General features: G+C 43.2%; 1 protein-coding gene across 5 annotated transcripts in view; it reads right to left on the reverse strand.

The window, feature by feature from the left end:
• Nucleotides 1-458: 458 nt before the first annotated feature.
• STON1 (stonin 1) overlaps nucleotides 459-19,883 on the reverse strand; it is a 36,882-nt gene continuing 17,457 nt past the window's right edge. For 4 of the 5 annotated variants that reach the window (XM_030499198.1, XM_030499197.1, XM_030499196.1 and 1 more), the window contains exons 2-4: nucleotides 14,101-16,088; nucleotides 5,096-5,298; nucleotides 459-4,718 (exon numbers count right to left, since the gene is read on the reverse strand). In XM_030499198.1, coding sequence (XP_030355058.1) covers nucleotides 4,644-4,718; nucleotides 5,096-5,298; nucleotides 14,101-16,039 — 2,217 coding nt within the window. In that variant the 5' untranslated portion in view covers nucleotides 16,040-16,088 and the 3' untranslated portion in view covers nucleotides 459-4,643. Of the gene's footprint in view, nucleotides 4,719-5,095; nucleotides 5,299-14,100; nucleotides 16,089-16,198; nucleotides 16,211-19,883 lie in introns of those variants that run through there. The other variant, XM_030499200.1, reaches the window with a different exon arrangement.

Here is a 19,883-nt window from a genome sequence, read left to right on the forward strand (position 1 = left end):
AACCCATTCTTCCAATGCTGCCCACAAACCTCTGCCTTATTCCCCTTCTTCCCCACCGATGCTTCACTATTTCCCTAGTAACAGCTCATTTCAAGAACAGACTTTGAAAATTGTGAGTCTTAAAACAGTTGTTGCTGTATTATACTCAAATATCCCAGAAAGATCAGAGGAAGTACACAATACGAAAAAAACCCAGGGTATTCTTTGAGTTACTATTGTTATGCAAGTAAGGCAGGAAAAGGGCCTGCCACTAATGATCATTAATGGAATATAGCGCAGAACGTTGTCCAGCTTTCTGCAACTAGCTTTACTTAAGATGAGGAGTGGTATCTCCCACTCACACGCAGACAAGAACCACTCTTTAATAAATTGCAATACTTTATGACATGAGACAACCAGTTAATTATAGGAAATATAAAACAAGCTTGATAGATTTCTAGTGAGGAGCAAGAAACTGCTAGTTTGAAACATAACTTTATTTGTTTAATCAATATGCAATCTACAGAACGTTATTACAAGATTATCAACATGACCTGTTTATACTTATACTGACAAAAGACCCAAATAAAATTATATTTTCCATTAAGAATAACAGCACTGCTTCAGAGTTATCAAGATTATATCTAAGGACTACTAACTGCAGCAGTTAGTTACTCTAGTCAATAAAAAGAGAAATGAATGTAAAATAGAGGTCTGGGCACCAGTAAGAAGCCCGTCAAGTAAAATAAATGCAACTAAAAGCAACACATGAAAACACATTTTCAGGTGTAAAGTACGTTTGGATAACTAATATGGAATCTGGAGACGAGAAAAGAAAGCAAGGAGCATAAGCATGAGAGCAGCTTGGCATCATGTTCAATGGAGTGCACCATCATCCTCACTCCTCTAGAGCTGCTACACAGGGGCAGCTGGACCGTCGTTACCAGTCACTGCAAAGCTTCAGCTTTGATACCAAGTAACATCTCTTATTTGCTCTCTTCTGGTTGGAATAAACAAGCACTGCAGGTTGCTCACTTACTAGCATCAAGAATCTTCTGTGGGTTTTTTTTTCACATTACCACTACTTCTTTCTTCCTTTTCTTTTGCCTCTCCTTTATTCTGAGGGACTTTGATGCAGATTCCATTTTGTCAGTTAAAAGACTTCCATTGACTTCAATGGGTGTTTGAATCCAAAATTACATCAAGTACCATTTACCTACAGTAGTAACACAATCATACGAGAAAGATGAATGCAAAGATAAAGGCTGTCATATTTAGCAAATAGGACACTTGTAAATAAGGCAAACACACTATAAAAATAGGTGTTCTCATTGATTTCTGTTTAAAATAGAAAATATCCCAAACCCTACTGGTCCTTTGTGAAGCAAACACAGATAATATCTACATACTGCCCTGTAGAAAATGTGAAAGAAGTGTCAGCATCTTAAGTGACCCAAGCAGTTGGAAGCATTTCAGTGACTGCAGGGGGTAGCTGTGGGGTAGCTGTGGGAAGCAGAGATCAGATATGTGTGAAACCTGGTGCCTTGCATGATGCCAATGTACGTCATGGGTTATTTAAAGCTCTGATCCTTCTGCTAGCTGGACACTGAGCATCACAACAGCTTGTAGCAACTGTTCCTCATCTCCATTTCCCTCCCAAAATTAGTTAGGCCACTTATATCCCTGATTTCTAAAGAATCAAAGCCAGTACATTTACTGTCACCTGTTCTAGTGTTCACAGAAAATGTTAGCAAATGAGTCTTAAACATTGAGAATATTTGTCCAGTAGGTTATACTCCAGGGCATCAGACAATGCAGAAAGAAGGGGAAGCTAGGGTATTTCTTCTTTGGCATGTTGCAATAGCATAGGAAGTCAGAACTTGGTGGGGGATGGAGGGAGATGTCAGACAACCCTAACTTTCTTTCATGAAACTGCAGCCTATTTTTAAATATTCTGACAGCAACGCATACAAACATCAGCTTGAGACTGAGCAGAGTAATTACTCAGCCTCGGGCTGCACTAATTGTCAGGTTTAAACTGAAAGCCATATATTAAACAGAGCAACTTTCCTTCAGTGTGGCAGTATTTCTGTGGAATTACTTCCCTGGGATCCTGATCCAATTCCAATTAAATGGTGAGTCTTGCAGGCCTCAAATAGAAATCCTAGAGTCTGCAATAGAGATGAAGCTGTAGCTTGACCTTTTATGTCAAAAAGGCTGAATGATAATTTGCACTATACCAAATATAATACACACTCACTAGCAGGAAAGATGACTCTTAATGTGGCTGTTCATCACTTAGGCCATTCAAAACAATAGCTTGTATCTTAAGGGGTCAATGCTGTCTGGGCTTCCAAACACTAAATGATCTAGTGGAAGGTGTCCCTGCCCATGGCAGGGGGTTGGAACTAGATGAGCTTTAAGGTCCCCTCCAGCCCAAACCATTCTATGGTACAGCAGACACCTGACAGAAGAAAAGTAGCTGTTGATTCTGCAAGATCCATAACACCACCAGGTACTAAATGCCCAGAGAATGAATGCTGCAGATGGTGATTCCAAGGTGAAAACATCCCAGACTAGCCTGCATGTCCCTCTTTTTTAAAAACAGGAAAATAGGGGCCAGCTGGGCAAGACAGGCTTTGGACAACAACCACTGGTAGCAGATTTACTCAATTAATACCAATCAAAACAAGCCAACCTCAGACTAAGGTTAGTGCAGGTGTCAGCAACATGTATTTTGCTTCCTCTACCTTATCAAGCGAAGAGGTTAACAGATATTGTAGCTCTAGTATAACCATGAACTACAGTGATCTGCAGAGTTCTGCTGTGATGTTATGAACAAATGCTTTGCCCTGGCAACCACTGTGCCCCTCAGTTCAGCTGAGAAGTATATAAACCAAAAATTAAACATGAATAAAAGAAACCAAACATGACTTGAATGTGCTAATGGCTTCTCAAGTCAAAACGCAATGGAGGATGTGACAGCTGAGACATACTCGGATCACTATTACACTCCAATGCTTGCTTAGATTTATAATAATATAATCTGCTAATAAAAAGGGATATATAGAGAAGTCAAAATACTGTAATAGTCTATTTGGGGCTTTGCCAGTGCAATACCCATAAAAAACCTGCCCTCAGGTGTACTATAGAATTTATTAGCCATTTCATTCCCAGCTTCCAAATAGGGGGGAAAAGTTTATTGTGATGAACTAGGTTCATATTATGGCCTTCTGTTTCCTCAGACTGGTAATTTTCCTCAGTGCATATCCCACATATTTCTACTTTTGGGGAATCACAGTGATCTGTATTTTTACACAGTGTTCATATGAACAGTTACAAGCTGTATAACATATAAAGGAAGATTTAGTGCATTACTATGTTTTTCTTCTCCACTAATTTCAGTTTGAAGGAAGGATAATTTTAGGAAAAATACAGGAAAAAAAGAGGTATCAGGGGCATTTTTAGAATGTATCAGATTTTTTCCAACCTGGAATTACAGCCTGCAGAAAATGACACAGGGCAGAATGGCCACAGGGCAGAATGGCTGAGGGGAAGCATTAAAATCTTTCCCTCAATGCCAGTAGTTTGTTGAAAACACAGTTAACACATTGATATGGGATTAGTAGCTCAAGCTGCCTGCTGAAGTGTCACAGCAGGGAAAAGACTGTCTTAAAAGTTACTCAAAGCAACAGCTCTGGCAGTTTCCAAACCAGCCTCTGGAACCTGCATCCTAAAGGAGACCCAGAGCAAACAGCAGCAACCAGCCATTGCGTCAGTTTGTAGGAAAACCCTCCCCTGGAGTAAATTCTCAAAGCTTCATCAAATGAATACTCAAAGCTTCATCAAATGAAATGGGCCTGGACTGATGCACGCTTGCTGGGGATCCACCCCTTGTCTCACTTGCTGCAGTAGTGAAAAAGATTTGTTTAATGCCTGAACACAAATTTCAATCACATCTGCCATAAGTTTTTTTGCCCAAGAGATTACTTTGAGTGAAGCCATGAAGTGCTGAGGAGGAAACAATCACAACCACAGAAAAATGAAGAATATTATTGCAGAAGAACTTTTCCCATTTTTACCAATGAAATCACCCAGTTTCCAACTCATTATTTGAGTATTATTTCCAACTCATGTCGAGAGTAATATTACAACTTGTTCTGTTCACATATATTGAGAGGAGCAGAAACTTGGGGGACTTCAATATTCAGACACCACTAAAAAATGTAATTGGTCCTGCTGGACCTTACACAGATGCTGGTCTGCACATAAGCACTCTGGCAGGTTTTACTGCTGAATATTATTTGTCCAAGTGACATGTACTCTTTGAGTAGTGCCATTAGGTTTCAATATAGAGTATGAGATCATTCGCAAGTCATAGGTACCAAACAGGAAAATAATATATTAGAATCAGTCAGTTAAGTGCTCACATCCTGCAACTCCTTAAAGAGAGACCTTACTCATACCAGTATTCCCATGACAGGAAGTCTACTTGAACACAGACCAGTCAAACGAGTACTGATTTGCAGAATCAAACCCAAAAGCAGAAAGAAAAAAATGACCATGTTTATCCTAAACTAGGTCACTGCGCTTGCTCTAACAATAGGACTTCCTATGTAAATTGATGCCTGCTAACATCCTATGTCGGTGCCTCCTGTCCTCTTCTACTGCATGAGGCAGTTGCCAGCCTTATCTGGATCTTCTCCATCAAGCCTAATCCACTTCTTTTCAATTTCAACCTGTAGTTAAAAAACAAAAACAACACCCACATAAAATTAGCAAGTAATTGGGCACTGGAAGTGTGAACTGCAGCAATAGCATGAAGAAAAGCTTTGACACAGAATCAAAACATTTCCAGACCAAACACATTTCAAAACCACTATTCCTAAAAATAGCTCAGCTGAGGAAAAACCACGCTGTTTGCAGTTCTGTTTTTTAACATCATCTTTGATCAGACAATGAATTAGTTTTTAATGATTCTTTTGCTCAAAGTCATTATCAAAAGTACATACAAGGTTTGTTTAAAATGCAAAGCACACTCACTTTGCAAATACTGTATGGGGAAGTGGGGAGGAAGAAGAGGAGGAAAGCACTGAAAACATAGCCCTGAAAATACCTGGCAATTGTAGAAAGCTTTCTGAACCACGTGTTTCTGGGGCTGCAGATCGCTCTCTATGCCCAGTGACTTGACTTCTGTTCCTGAGGCACAGGCATCATGAACAACGAACTGGACAGTAGCAAATGGATACCAGTCAGACGGTATTTCCTGGTCTGATCCCAGTTCCAATTTGTAAGACAGGCTGTGTGGATGATCTGAACCTTGGGAAAGAAAAAAAAAACAAACCATCAGTTAATTATCTTTTCTTTGCTTACAGTGCAAGATTAATCTCCTAGCAAGAGAGCACAGCTCTATCTTTTATTAATGCAGAGCTGTCGTTATGATACAAGATTATTCTGTCTATAATCTTTTGCTACTTGGGCATAAGGTGGCCCCTTCCTCATTGTTTGTCTGCTTCAGCACACTTTTCACAATCATTGCTGTTTTACAAATTAAATGATACAAGATTTACCAGACCCTTCCAGTTTTGGATTGAAAGAATAGAATTATAAACCTTAGGGACTGGTTGCTAAATTAGGGAGGAATCTCAGTTTTCCCTTAAAAATACACGTCTTTCTTACTCTCATAGAAAAATAAAACCTGGAAGGCCCCAGCTTAGCCAGGCTGTGTCCAACAACCACGCTTTCCAGAGCTCTCTGCTATAGGAATTGTACTGGAGTGTTTATTTAAAGAACTACAGCTGTCTTTTGTAACATCGTTTATTACAGTATGTCTGTGGCAGGCAGATAAAGGTGCTGCTCAAAGTGCTGCTCAAACAAGACAGATCCCAAGCCAGGATAAGGGCTACCTGGACTCCTTTTCTAGCTTGGGAAAAGAACATACCCCATTTCTTCCAAAGAAAAGTATTACTAAAGTAACTGCCATATTATAATGCAGAGTCATGGAGGATTGCCCATGTATATTCTAAATTACTTTAATCCAGCCTTAGATCCTGGGGATCACTTGCTGTAGCGTTTCTTCTATGTGGCAATGGTTAAGGGAAAGCATTTCTCCTGGCACACAGGAACACCAGGGGGAAAAACCTGCTTTCCAAAGAAGCTGAGGTCAGTGGGCTAGCTGTGTGCATGAAAGCAGTACACTACAATATAATGAAAAGAATCCTTTGTACTGCAGCTGCCTCTCCGAATTCTTCAGGGCAAAACGTAGTAATTCTGCATTTCTCCTCCTCTCCAGGATTTTAAGCATCAGCATAGACAACTGACTACCATTTGGCTGCAGGCAGGAAAAAAACAAGCAGAGAAAGGATTGGCTGTATTTTGTCAAAGGCAAGCCTGGCAGTGTAGATTTGGTTTTCATCCATTACGCTGAGTGGCATCTCAAAGTTCCATTCTTTATGTGCTGGCTTTCTCCAGTGACAGGAATCAATTTCATATCAGAATGAATACTGGAGTTATCAGACACTGATCTATATCCATCCCATGGGAAAAATCGCTGTGACACTCCACATCCACAGGCTCATGTGGCATTTCGTAAGGCAAAACTAAATTTAGAAAGCTACCTCTCCATTGCTCCTGGAAGTCTTAGGCTGGGTCTGTGCAGGTTGTCCCTGCAACCTGCCTCACAGCCTGCCCAAACCACTTCTGATTTTAGGAAATCACTGACATTTGAGTGGTTTGGTGGGCACAGTTCTGTCACACGTGTCTCCGATTCACCAGGACAAAGTCTAATTCAATGAACCATCCTCCAGATTTCAATCCAAGTCCGACATAAAGTCAATGGGTCCCCAAAAATCAAGGCTTAAAGAGCACAAAATTATTCTTAATCTTAGTCATACTCACTAAAACATTTAACATTTTGGTTTCCTTTTGACTAAGTATATAATTAGTATAATTAATAATTCCCTCTCTCTTCCTTGCTGTTATACTCAACAGCACAGTTAACACTTGACTGCCTGGAAGAAAAGGTGAGGGATGGAGAGAAAGGAATAGGATTTGTCCTTTGGATTATCAGCCCTTAGACTTCAGATGGGGAGGTCTCCAATTCTTTTTCTCCCCCTTCTTTCTTCCATGTTTAATAACAACAATAATCAGTAGCTTGAAAAGCTGTCTGCTGACTGCAAGTGTTCCTGTCTCTGCTCAGTTTGACCCCAAAGGCATACACACAGAAACACAGCAGCATTTACAGCCACCACTTCAGACAAGGGGCATGTCACTGGGCAAGTGCAGTCCTTCACCAGCTGGACTCTGTATGAGGCTGATTTACAAGCATCTCCCAAAGGCTTGCTTCCAGCAGTACATCACATTCAATCCTTATACTAAATGCTGCTTCTTTGCATAACTACTTGTAATATTCATAGAAAACCTGGACTGGAGTTCAGAAAATAACTACACACACCAGCTAGAATCCTGCACCATGAAGAACACTGGCCATAAGTCTCCTAAAGAAACATATATCACAATGAGGCCAAGCAATCACTCCCCACGTGGGACTAGCTGCTTCTCTCTACCAAAGCACGGCTCTAATACATGCTAATAAGGAACTGGTTACAGAAATTGAAGGAAGAGGTACTACAACTTGCATTCATAAATGCAAGGGCAGATCTATAAAAGGTGTAGGTCCTGAGTTTTGAGAATGAGTTCTTCACTATGAGGCTGGTGAGGCACTGGCACAGGTTGCCCAGAGAAGCTGTGGCTGCCCCATCCCTGGCAGTGTTCAAGGCCAGGTTGGACAGGACTTGGAGCAACCTGGTCTAGTGGAAGGTGTCCCTGCCCATGGCAGGGGGTTGGAACTGGATGAGCTTTAAGGGCCTTCCAACCCAAACCAGTCTGGGATTCTATGACTCTATGACTAAATATGTCCAGTACAACTTTAAGGTGAGTGGGGAGAAGTAGATGCCCAGCAATGGCCATCACCAAACCCAGACAGACAGGCTGGAGAGATGGGAAGAACTTCACCCCTCCTTGCTGACTGTGCATCCCACCGGCCGCACCAGTCAAGGCATAATGCTTTACGACCCTCATACACTTGAAAACTGACAACCACCACCCAAAACATGGCCCATGACCAAAAGCAGCAGCACTGTCACCTCCTTTTCATGTAATAGCCTACTGCTCAGTTCAGTTGTGCATGAGGCTCCGAGTCCCCCACGCAGCTAGACAACAAGGCTGGTGTGGAGGTGGAGCAGGAGGTACTGACAGTGATATGTGCTAAATGAGCGCTCCCAGCATGTGCAAGACATTACTCACATCTTTGAGCACACTGCAGGGTCCTTCAACACACTAATGCACAAGTTTGCAAGTCTATAAAGGTCTTAGACAAAGGAGTGCAATGCCAGGGGCACACAGCATGTGCCTGAAGTCTCAGGACAATAAGACAATACACAAAGACGGGTAAAACTATAACATTAGGGACTTTATTATTGAAACAGAGGAGGGAATAAAGAAACAAGTGTTACAACCACTTGCCAACCCCTTGAGAATGAAGCTGGAGCACTAAACGAGTGTGAGAAGGAGATGGCACTTCATCACTCATGAACACAGTGACAGGCAGCTCTGTATACCGCTGTGATGTGATCCTTGTCCACAATCTGCTGCTGGTTGTCTCTTCCTGTGTCCAAGCCCATTTCTCCTGCACTAACACTCTCTTAGTCTACAGTCCCTCTTCCAGACTGCCTGGACATGATGGAACGAGCCTCTGTTGAGGTGGGCCTCTCCATCCTTGAATCTGTCATCATCCCAGCGGCAGCTGTGGTGAAGCTGTGAAGGAGGCCATAAGAAGCACCACGTTCCAGAGCCAAACTGTGAGATCTCATCCCATCTGTGGCACCACAGCCTGCCTGAGCTGTGCTCCTCTTGGCTCCCAGGACCTGCTCCACTCACCCGTGGTGGTGCCAGGATGCAGCATGGCAACACACATACTTGACCTGGTCTTTGTTCTGTTTGCTAGGTTGGGATGGGCGGACTGCACAACATCAGCCACAAGTGAAACATCCTGCAGAAAATAGCAGGGGTTACAACCTTAGGTGGCACATCATTCCTTGGCCAGTAAAGTGGCACACTCTGCCTCTGGAGTGATAGTTGAACAAGGATCTGAGGAGAAAGGGTTTGTCGAAGAGCAGCAATATCTTGTTTGGAGTCCATTCATGGTAGAAGGAAAATGGTGTATATCTAAGGGCTTTTGGAGATAAAATTCAGCATCTTCCTGTTGTGAGACGGAAGCCTATGAAGAAACTAGTAGCAATGGGAATCGTCTGAAAATTGTCTTCTCAGAAAGGGAAACCAGAAATAACCACTGCTTGGAATTTTCTGGTAAATGTTGGATGACAGATGTCCACTTGAGCCCAGGCATAAATGGGCTATTCCTCTCGGTCTGCTGCTAAGGGTTCCTCTGTGAGACATGGCACAGTTGTGATTCAGTACCATACAGCCCTTAAAAAATATCTGGGCTTATATTCCAGCTAACCGACACCCATGAAGTGGTCTCAGTGGTGGGATCTGATGAATTCTGAGGTCCTTCCTTTCCCCTAGGTGGTAACCTGCAAAAGCAGAGACGATAGTTTTGGGGTCTGGGTAAGGCTACTGCCCTAGGTCCTCTGGAGTGGCCTCCACTGGACCTTTTTGCCTACTCCCAGAACACGGGGTTTCCCCCAGCCCATCCATCTCCCGTACCAATGTCAGTGTCAGAAGGAGGTACTCACCACTTCGCTGCAGAGAAGTTCTGCCCACCACTGGGCCATGGAGCATGGAGCAACTTCTTCCCATCAGCTGTCAGCCAACAAAGTGATTAACCAACACATTGGAAGACTGTGAGCGTTGCCTTAGTTTTCACCTGAAGCTGACCAGTCCTTGTCATCTTTGCTCCATGAACTATTGCTTCCCAGGCCTATTACGCTGGAGTTAGAAGAAGAAAGAGAAGCTGCATGTACAAGATCCGTTTGCAAAAGAAATTGTCATGCTGAAAAAGCAAAATGTTGGCCAGAAACAGAGAGAAGGTAGTGGTGTGGGAAGACAAGCGCATTGGAGAAGGCACAGTGTAAGTCTGTACACTGAGCTAAGATGACACATTCAGATGCAATGCCCCATTAGGCATCACGGAGACATGACCACCTGGACTGATGAAATTAAAATCACTCCTAAAAGGCAACCAGATAATTTGGGAAGAGCTGAGCTTTTACTAGCTAACTTAGGAGACAGAAGCCCTGTGGTTTAGGTGTCTTGTGAATTGACAGGCCCAAGTCAATTTACATTGACTGGTTTACATCTGAAAACCTGGCTCATTTTGGAATTCATTTTGGAAAAACATTCCTAAAAATGTTGCAAATTCTTGCTCTCATCCTCTGAAGAATACCAACAAGAAAGCCAAAACAAACAAAAGATCAGTAAAACTATGAAACTAGATTCAAATTGTCATTCAGCATTCATATAGCACTTCACAAACCATTAATAATCTAACTTCAACTGCATCTATTCGCACTATTTATCCCTTGCTTCCCCTTTTTGAGGAGCATTCAAGTAACCTTGATCTGAGAAAGGGTCATAAAGCCAAGCAGTTTAGTCCAAAAAAAACGTGTTGGATATTTTAGTTAAGTAGTAATTCTATTTTTGCCAAAATAGGTCCAGTTCTAAAAGTCTTATTTTGAACATGAGAACATCAACAATGACCAGGAACAGATTTACATGAGCATTGTTAGGAGTAAACAACTCCTGCAGCTATTTATAAATGGGTGCATTTATCCAACCTGCTGGGAGAAATGCATAGGAAATAGGGGAGGAGGAAGGTACCACGACCAAGGAGCAGTTTGCAATGGTGCTGGTACCAGAGGTGGCTGGGCAGGGATGGAGCCCATCTGGCAAAGTCATGGCTTGGTGTTTCCACCTAGGCAGTTAAGAAACTAAGGAAAGCAGCAGCTGAAGGTTGGTGGGACCCACATCACCCCACACACTGGAGTCCATGCTCAGATGCCAAAAGGCAGTAGCAGGGCTGCCCGCAGCCACAAGCTCCCCTGGCTCCATTTCTGTGTTGCTTAATCACTGCTTCCTCAGTGTGGCTCCATGATGCAGAAGAAGAGGAGAAATAACCATCTGAGGAACTGTTGCTTTACACAGTGGCCCAAGGATGGAGGTGTCCTAGCAGGAAACACCACTGAGCACAAATTTACACAGCAAGAGATTAAAACACAGCATTCCCAAGTCTAGTTTCTCCCCAGCTCCCTGGGCAACTCGGGTGCATACAGCTTCTCCAGTGCAAAGACTCTGCTGAAATCGTAACATGATCTACATTTCCTTATACGATGCCCCGATTTCACAAACATAGACTCAATTTGCAAATACTTCATTGGCTCAACCCTTCAAAGTCTATGACTTTTTAATTTTTTATTTAATAATGTTAACACTCTGGCTCCAAATTCTCCTTTTAAATACCTGAATAAGCACAGGCAGCTCTTAAAAACCCAGGTTATCTCACAGCTCACATGAACTTCGCTTGCCCACCACCCTTCCGAAGAAGCACTTGAGTAGAATCAAGTGGATACTAACATATTTTGATGGCTATAAATGGAGTCACAGTATAACTGTAGGCTTTTCCCTTCTTTTTTTAAGCAGCCTTGGACAAAGGCTTTTTGAAAGCAAAAGCCTTGGCATATTTTTCTCCCTGCAGTAAACGCATGATGAAAGTTTACATATTTCTATTAGTTTGAGTGCCTCCAGATTTTTGGCATGCCCTGGGCCAACTCTATTTTTAAACTCTTAACTGCATACAGAAAACTTGATAGAGAGGTTTAAAATGCGACTGGGCAGTATTACTACCAAAATGTTTTTTCAAAGGCATGAACATTTCAAGGATACAAATGATTTTGCAGAGCTCAGCCAGAGGAATTCTTCAAATGTCAAAAGCTTAAGCTACTGCTAGAAAATAACGTAAAGCTGTAAAATGCCACAAAAAGCAGTTCTTACTTTCAAATAATATATAAATCTGAAGTTAATTGTGCACATCAAATCTTAAGGTGAATGAACTGCAGGGAATTAAAGTCTTTGGAAGACTTATAATCTTCTTTAAAATTGCCTGACTAAATTGCTGACTTGATTTTGCAGAAGCAAACCTACATTAAATAGCAAAGAATATTAAAAGCTACCCAGTCAGTCCCATAAGCCTTGGGAAAACACATAGATCACAGCAGCATGGTGCAAATCCTTGAGCCTTGAGTGCAAGACACCCATATCTACAGATTTTGAATACCTGAAGAATCTTCTTCCCCCCACCATTAGTTGTGGCTGGGCTCCTTGCCTTGTGGTAGCCCATTTGCCGATGCCGCATCTCTCCTGCTCTCCTGCTGCCCATTACCTGGCAGCCACCAGCATCCTCTCTGAGCGGAGCATGAGATATCTGGGGAACAAGCTGCATGTAGAAGGGAGGGCTCAGCCAATTTGGGAGGAACTATATGGCATTAGCCACAGGTCCAAGCTGACCACAGATTCTTCCAAAGCAAAAGAGGAGGAAAAATAGAGATGGCATTAACACAACATCATTTCTGAATCTGACCACGGTGGTATTTGTGCTGTTCCTCATCCATGGAAATCTAAAGGCACAAGTGCTCAAGGCTCAAGAGACTTCATTGCCAAAGCACAACATAGTCTGCACACAAAAGGGACCAGCTATGCAACATCATCAGCAGAAATACTAGCTCGCCGGCCAGTAGCCATGCAATAACTCATACTCTCACAACTGCCGCATTAGCATGTTGCTATAGGATGCTTTCAAATGCTGTTTTAACACCAAAATCAATTTATTTAGTTTATATATAGGCTCAGGCTAATCCCCTCTTCATTTGCTTCTGCCTCAGTTTTTCTGTCAATCTGCTACTTCTGTCACTGAAATACCGATCCGAATTCAAACATCAAACTGTAAAAATATAAAATCTCAATTACCTACACAACAGGTCAGATTAAGTGTAAGTTACAGTTAGTTCAAAATCAGGAAACAAAATATCCTTGGGAGGAGTTTTTTGCCTTTAGTATTTTTATTAAAATAGCTTTGAATGTTAACTCTCACCAACACACATCTAGCTGTCAGAACCTGGGAGTGCATATGTCAGCTCACTACTAGCAGCCCTGAAACCAGGATTTAAGAAGGCAGAATCTTTTCTAGACATTTTAAAGAGGTAGTTAGTCCAGGCCAACCCATTTATTAATACTACACACTTACCCTCTTCTTAAAAGTACAGATTTTACCAATATTTTAGGCAAAATGCTTCAATAGATGCCCTTGCCTTACCCAAAGCCTCAAATACGTGTAATGCCTATCTAAGCAGAGGATCAAATTCACTTTACAGCACTAGAAGCAGAATACTGTATTCCTCAAGAATTTGTGTGCTAGAAGAGTACTATATAGGGCTGTTAATCTGGTAACGTGATTAAAAACTGGTATTTTAAAACCATGTAAATATTTTTTTAAACCATGTAAATATTTTTCTTTTCCATAAAGTTTTTTAGTGAGCTGCCACCACCAGAGAGAAAGAGGAACGAAGTGGGAGGCATTTTTTGTCAGTGCGGTTATTGCCATGAACATACAGTCTCAAGATCCAAGCCCGTAAAAGAGGTAATAGACACCTTTTTTGCCTTTGCAAAAACACAGTCAACTTCCTACAGCAAGTCTGGCCACCCTGCCTTCTAGTTATGCATCATACCTACCGTTTCTTAAGTGATGCTAGAAAGCCAAGACCCAACAGTTACAATACCACCTTCTCTATTAACTGTGTGATACTCGGTAGGCAGATCATTTTGCTATTGCATAAATCTTTCCCTCTTTCTTACTACAGACTTGAGGCTGGCTCAGAATGATCAGATCCACTTCCTTGATACTGCAGTTATGATTACTGACAATAATACAACTGCTTCCATCAAATAAGTTAGGAAAAAATAAATAAGGTTATATTTTCTTTGTCCTAAAAAATTACTCTTCTTCTGACAATACCACCACACAGATAACAACCAACCTACACTACGGAGGCTGATGGAAGACAAAGAGGTGCACCCAAACCCATCATTTTATAGCCCCAAATTATTTACTTGAGTTTTTATCTGGAAGCCTGTCTATCTTCCACACAACTGCCCTGTAGGCACTCTCATATTTTGCTGTTCCAACCGAGACTTGTATTACAGGATCAGATTCAACCTCATGTAAAGCACCAAGGCACGCTCTCCTATTCATTTTCGCTTTTAGGGACTTCTGCCTTTGGAGGTTCATGGTCCAAAGTGCTTTGACCCACTGCGTGGGAACAGGAAAGCGTATCATAACGTTTTCACAGTATTTCACAGCAGGTAAACGTGTTGGGAGCAGAGCAGTTGAAGACATGTTTATAAAAGCCTGAAGTTCAATGTATGCCCCCTGCACCACTACTGCAGCCTTCACAGAAAAGGGAAGGTCTTGCCCATTATACTGTGTCCTGAAACGCATCAGTTCCAGCCTACAGGCATCCAGGGGGGCAAACTTAATAATTCGTGATTGCTCAAATTCCTGCACTTTAACACAGTTATGGAAATGGCAATCAAGAATATCAATCCATTTCTTCTCCTTCTCAAAGTAACGCTCGTCCCTCTTCTGGAGCTCCAGGTCATTCAGGGTTAGGAAGCAGTCAGCACTTCCGTTTACAAAACACAAGCAGTAAATGTGCGTGATGACGGCACTTTCTATGAGTTTTCCTTCTGCCTTAGTGACTTTCCCCCAGAAGTTATCCACTATTTCCAGAGTCATTTCTTGTTCTTCGTAATTCCTCTTTTGCCTGGAAATGGTAGGAAGTTTCATAAGCTCTTCCTCCACCGTCACGAGGAAATCAGTGAAGTCGTTATAATCTGTGGTGCCCAGCTTCAACATCTGCTCAACCTCTGGCTCATGGATCACCTCTACTTTGGGATGATACCTCCTCTTCTCTGTGTAAGACACGCACTCGATCTTCACCGTATGGATTTTTCCCGAGACGTTATAGCTCTCTAATTTGGGTTCAGACAGCTTACAGTGTGGCTGCAGCTGGAATTCCTTAAAAGGTTTCTCCAGGCCCTTTTCATAATACATCTGTAGTATACCTCCAGGTAGGACGCTAAGGTAGATAGGGCCCCATTGTCGAGACGACATCATGTTCTTCTTTTCAGGAATCCTCAGCATGAATGGCCACCCATCTGCTTTCCGGCTCCTGAAGAGGCTGCGTGGGATGGAGGGGGAATGCTTGTGCCATGCCTGAGTGCTGGAGATGGGCAGGTTTCCTGCAGCGTCACAGCTATCAGCTTGCAGGTGTTCGAGCCTCTCACAGATGTAGCTGAAGGAGCCCTGGTTAAGGCTTTTCTGGTCATGGCAAATTTCCTTGTCTTTAGGCTGACAGATGCTCCTATCAAGTGCTTTGTCCTTCCTGTGCGTGCTAACATTAGCTGGTGATGTGCTGAGCAAGCATCCTTCCTTCCAAAAAGGACTGGAAAAAGCACAGTCGCTCTGGAAGTACGGGAAGTGCTCCGGTGCCGATGACAACTCCCCTAACTCCTCACAGCTTCCTGGCAGCTTCGGGCTTCCTTCATCTGTTGTACTGGAGACCGAAGACTTCACTGGATGGTCGTTAGGTGAGGCGTTCAAAGGAAGGCTGCTCGGTTTCTGTGAGGTTAGGGATGAGCAAATCCTGGGTGATGGAGGAAGGTTAACGTTTGATGGCCATTCAGGGATGGGATAAAGGATGTGAATCCCAGACTTTGGGATGCATGAACTCCCTGGGTATTCTCTGGTAGGTGTAGTAAGTGGGGAGTTGCTGGGGGGTCCAGGACTTAGGTAGAAGTCAACTACAGGAGACGAGAGTGGTGTGCTGCTTGTAGAAGATGACCTACTTGAAGACTCATGCACACTAGACAGATTGAGTTTAAGGCCATTTGGTTTACAACTACTTTGATTATCCACCGATTTCTGAGGCGACTGGAAGAGTGGCTCGTCATCGAAGGTGACCCAATTTGCTGGATTTGTGGAACACATCTTGTAGGAGAAACTTGAGGCACTTGCACACGTATCACCCGCAAACCATCTACAAAGAAACCAACAGACATGAGCACAAATAAATTCATAGAATTCTCTTGAAAGACAAAACAAACCCAACCCTTATAAAATTCAAGCCTCACAAAGCTCAACACTTACATGCAATTCACAAGTCCAGTGTACTTTGTGTTTTACGTGCATAGTCTGAGATAGCTAAGCTATCGAACGCTCTGATGTTTGAGCATCAGTTGATGAGCAAGGCTTAGTTATTCCAGCAAAACCTACCCAGACTTTCTCTTTCACTCCCACTTAATTTTTTATTCTCTCATGCTTTAGTTATAAGTATCCAGGGTGGATAGAGGAGAGGGAAATGAGTGCTCAAAAATGTCAGTTGTAAGTATTCGCACTGAACAAAGAAAGGGCGCTAAAATATTTGGACTTGTAATCTTGGAGTGCAACCAATACTCTGATTTTACTCTTACCCCTTGACAAGCTGTGCCCACTAATTTTCCACTCCTTGAATATGACATTAAAATAATACAGTTGTGATTTCAGCGTACTTTCTTTGTACTGTTTATATTCCAGACATCACTTTCTTCTCCCTGGTCTTAGTTTCCTTTCAGAGTTTTGAAGCCTTTTTTTAAGATGGAGTCCTTCAGGCAGTGAGAAGACCAGACTTTTTGAATACTGGTGAGCTAAAACCAAGTCCTCGTCCTCCTTCAAGATCAAACCCAAATATTGGTCAGGCTTCCCCTTTTCCTTTTGTAATACCAGCAGAATGATCTCCTTTTCCTCAGGAGGTCAAGCTGATGCCTACATATTGAGGTGCTGGAGCAGGACCAGAGAAGGGCAATGAAGTTGGTGAAGGGCTGGAGCACAAGTCTGATGAAGAACGGCTGAGGGAACTGGGGTGTTTAGTGTGGCTCAGGGGGTCTTATTCTCTAAAACTACCTGAGAGGAGGATGGAGCCAGGAGGTGGCTGGTCTCCCAAGTAACAAAGCAATAGGACAAGAGGAAATGGCCTCAAGCTGAGCCAGGAGAGGTTTAGATTGGATACTAGGAAACATTTATTCACAGAGAGGGTGACCAAGCATTGGAACAGGCTGCCCAGGGCAGTGATGGAATCACCATCCCTGGAAGTGTTCGCAAATCGTGTAGACGAGGCCCCCAGTGACATGGCTTAGTGGTGGCCTTGGCAGTGCTGGGGAACAGTTGGACTTGATGATCTTAAAGGTCTTTTCCAGCCTGGCTGATTCTATGATTCTATAAAATAGAGAAACTGCCTGTAAATCTCCACTGTTCTCCCAGGTTGAAGGGAGATCTAAGCTTTATGGGCTGTTCAGAGCATCTGATGTGTGCAGCCTCTAGGTCAGAGAGAGCAGAAGGTCCTGCAGCAGAACAGGACTGCTTCAGTAACACTTTCTGCTATATAGCTTATGTATAACTTGGAATAAGGACAGAGATTTTCCACACCAGGCATCTGCTTCAGGTGAGGTTTCCTCTCTTTCCCCCCATTAAACAAAACAGCATTTTGTTAAGATGCAGTTTGATACATCTCTGTTGAAGGGCAGACTACAAGCATCCACTGGAGATAAAACGCTGGTGAAACACAAGTCAAGGCCAAGTAACAACACACAAATCTACTCAGCACTGCATTAGCTGGTGGCCTGGAAAAAGTACCGATGTTTAAAGCAATTAATAAACTACACTTCATCAAATAAAGTATCTTTGGTAAAGGGCTTGGCTGGATGTCCTCGGAGCAGGACTGCAAACGGTAATAATTAAACTTGCCTTTGTGGTTTTAAATCATGCTCACTGTGTCCTTGTGCAGGGTATGTTGTCCCCAAAGATTTTCCTCCCTGCTGCTCCTGACTGATGAAGGAGCGAGCAATACATTTCTAATGCCTGAGGAGGAATCGAGTACAATGAAGGACCACAGGGCACATATAAACATCGTTCATTTGATAAAAATCTATTCTTGTTAAGTCAGAACAGATTCATGTTTGCCTGAAGGCACAAGGAAGGCAGAGTTCAGATAGACAAAACCACCTGCACATACGTTACTCTGTTAATTAAGGTTAGGTAATGATGACTTAAAGCTATTCCCCTTTGTGTAGAGCTATTATTAATTGCACAGTGCTACAGCACATAACCACAAAAGCCATGACAAGGGCCTGTAGTGACAGGACAAGGGGGAATGGCTTTAACCTGACAGAGGGGAGATTGAGATTAGACATCAAGAAGAAGTTAATCCCTGTGAGGGTGCTGAGGCGCTGGCACAGGGTGCCCAGAGAAGCTGTGGCTGCCCCATCCCTGGCAGTGTTCAAGGCCAGGTTGGACACAGGGGCTTGGAGCAACCTGCTCGAGTGGAAGGTGGAAGGAAGGAAGTCCCTGCTCGTGGGAGGGGGTTGGAATTGGATGAGCTTAAAGTCCCTTCTGACCCAAACCAGTCTGGGATTCTCTTTATCTATAGCACTTAGAGAACAGTTTGCTTCTAGAGACGCCAAAGTTCACCCCAGTGAAATCTTAAGCTACAAGTCATTATTTTTACCTTTTCCCCATGTGTCTTGGCCAGTTTATAGCCGTTAAGAAAGCACCATAAACTGTGACACAACCTGCTCGCTCTGCAGCCGAGCAAACAAGACCTTGCAATGGAGAAGGACTCTGGTCCTTCATTATTTTTTGAACTCTCGACCTTTTTGTTCAGTAAAACTATTTGCACTATGCTAGTTATGTTACAAGCACTCTCCCCTCCGCTTACACAGAGAGAAAAGGAGCAAACAAGTTACAAATGACTGTCATAGCTCAGACACACAACTACCAGTGTATCCTTCACCCACACAGTCACTGCATCAAAATAATGTGCAGCAATGGAAAGAAAAATCACAACTATTTGGTCTCTGACTTGGTCATCATTTCTTTTTCCCTTTCCACACCCTTCTCTTCCTTTCCCTCTGGTTTCCAACACTGCTCCTTTAGCAGTATATATTGGTTATATCTACATTGGGAAGTATCAAAGTTTTCAGCCCTTGCTTCATCTTAACAAGCTTCATTTGTTAATGATAGCTTATCATAGAATCACAGACTGGTCTGGGTTGGAAGGGACCTTAAAGCTCATCCATGGGCAGGGACACCTTCCACTAGACCAGGTTGCTCCAAGCCCCATCTAATCTGTCCTTGAACACTGCCAGGGATGGGGCAGCCACAGCTTCTCTGGGCGACCTGTGCCAGCGCCTCAGCACCCTCACAGGGAAGAATTTCTGCCTAATGTCTAATCTAAATCTCCCCTCTGTCAGGTTAAAGCCATTCCCCCTTGTCCTGTCCCTACAGGCCCTTGTCAAAAGCCCTCTCCAGGTTTCCTGTAGCCCCTTTAGGTACTGGAGCTGCTCAAAGGTCTCCCCTTAAGGAGCCTTCTCTTCTCCAGGCTGAACCAGCCCAGCTCTCTCAGCCTGTCTCCAGAGCAGAGCTGCTCCAGCCCTTGGAGCATCTTCATGGCCTCCTCTGGTCTCATCAGAGTAGGTCGATGTCCCTTCTGTGTTGTGATGTGATGCTAACTCGGCACATGACTCTCTTCTCTAATACCCAGGACCATAGGGTACGCGGGTAAATAGAGCATTGGGAAGCAGCCTGAAATGTGGCCATTAAAAACTGCTCTGGCATTTGCAAGAGAGAAGCAACTGCTTAGAGAAAAAGGGAAAAAAAACCACACTGAGTGAGGGGAGAGAAAGCCTTTCTCTCTGGAGGGGCTCTGGGGGTGACCAGGCGTACTGCACAAGGGGCAGCTATTCCATGTGACCACAGCCACATGGAAGGGACATCACCAAACACCAGGAGGCTCGAGCAA

This window comes from Strigops habroptila, chromosome 10 (genome assembly GCF_004027225.2).
Source record: "Strigops habroptila isolate Jane chromosome 10, bStrHab1.2.pri, whole genome shotgun sequence".
Taxonomy (NCBI): Eukaryota; Metazoa; Chordata; class Aves; order Psittaciformes; family Psittacidae; genus Strigops; species Strigops habroptila.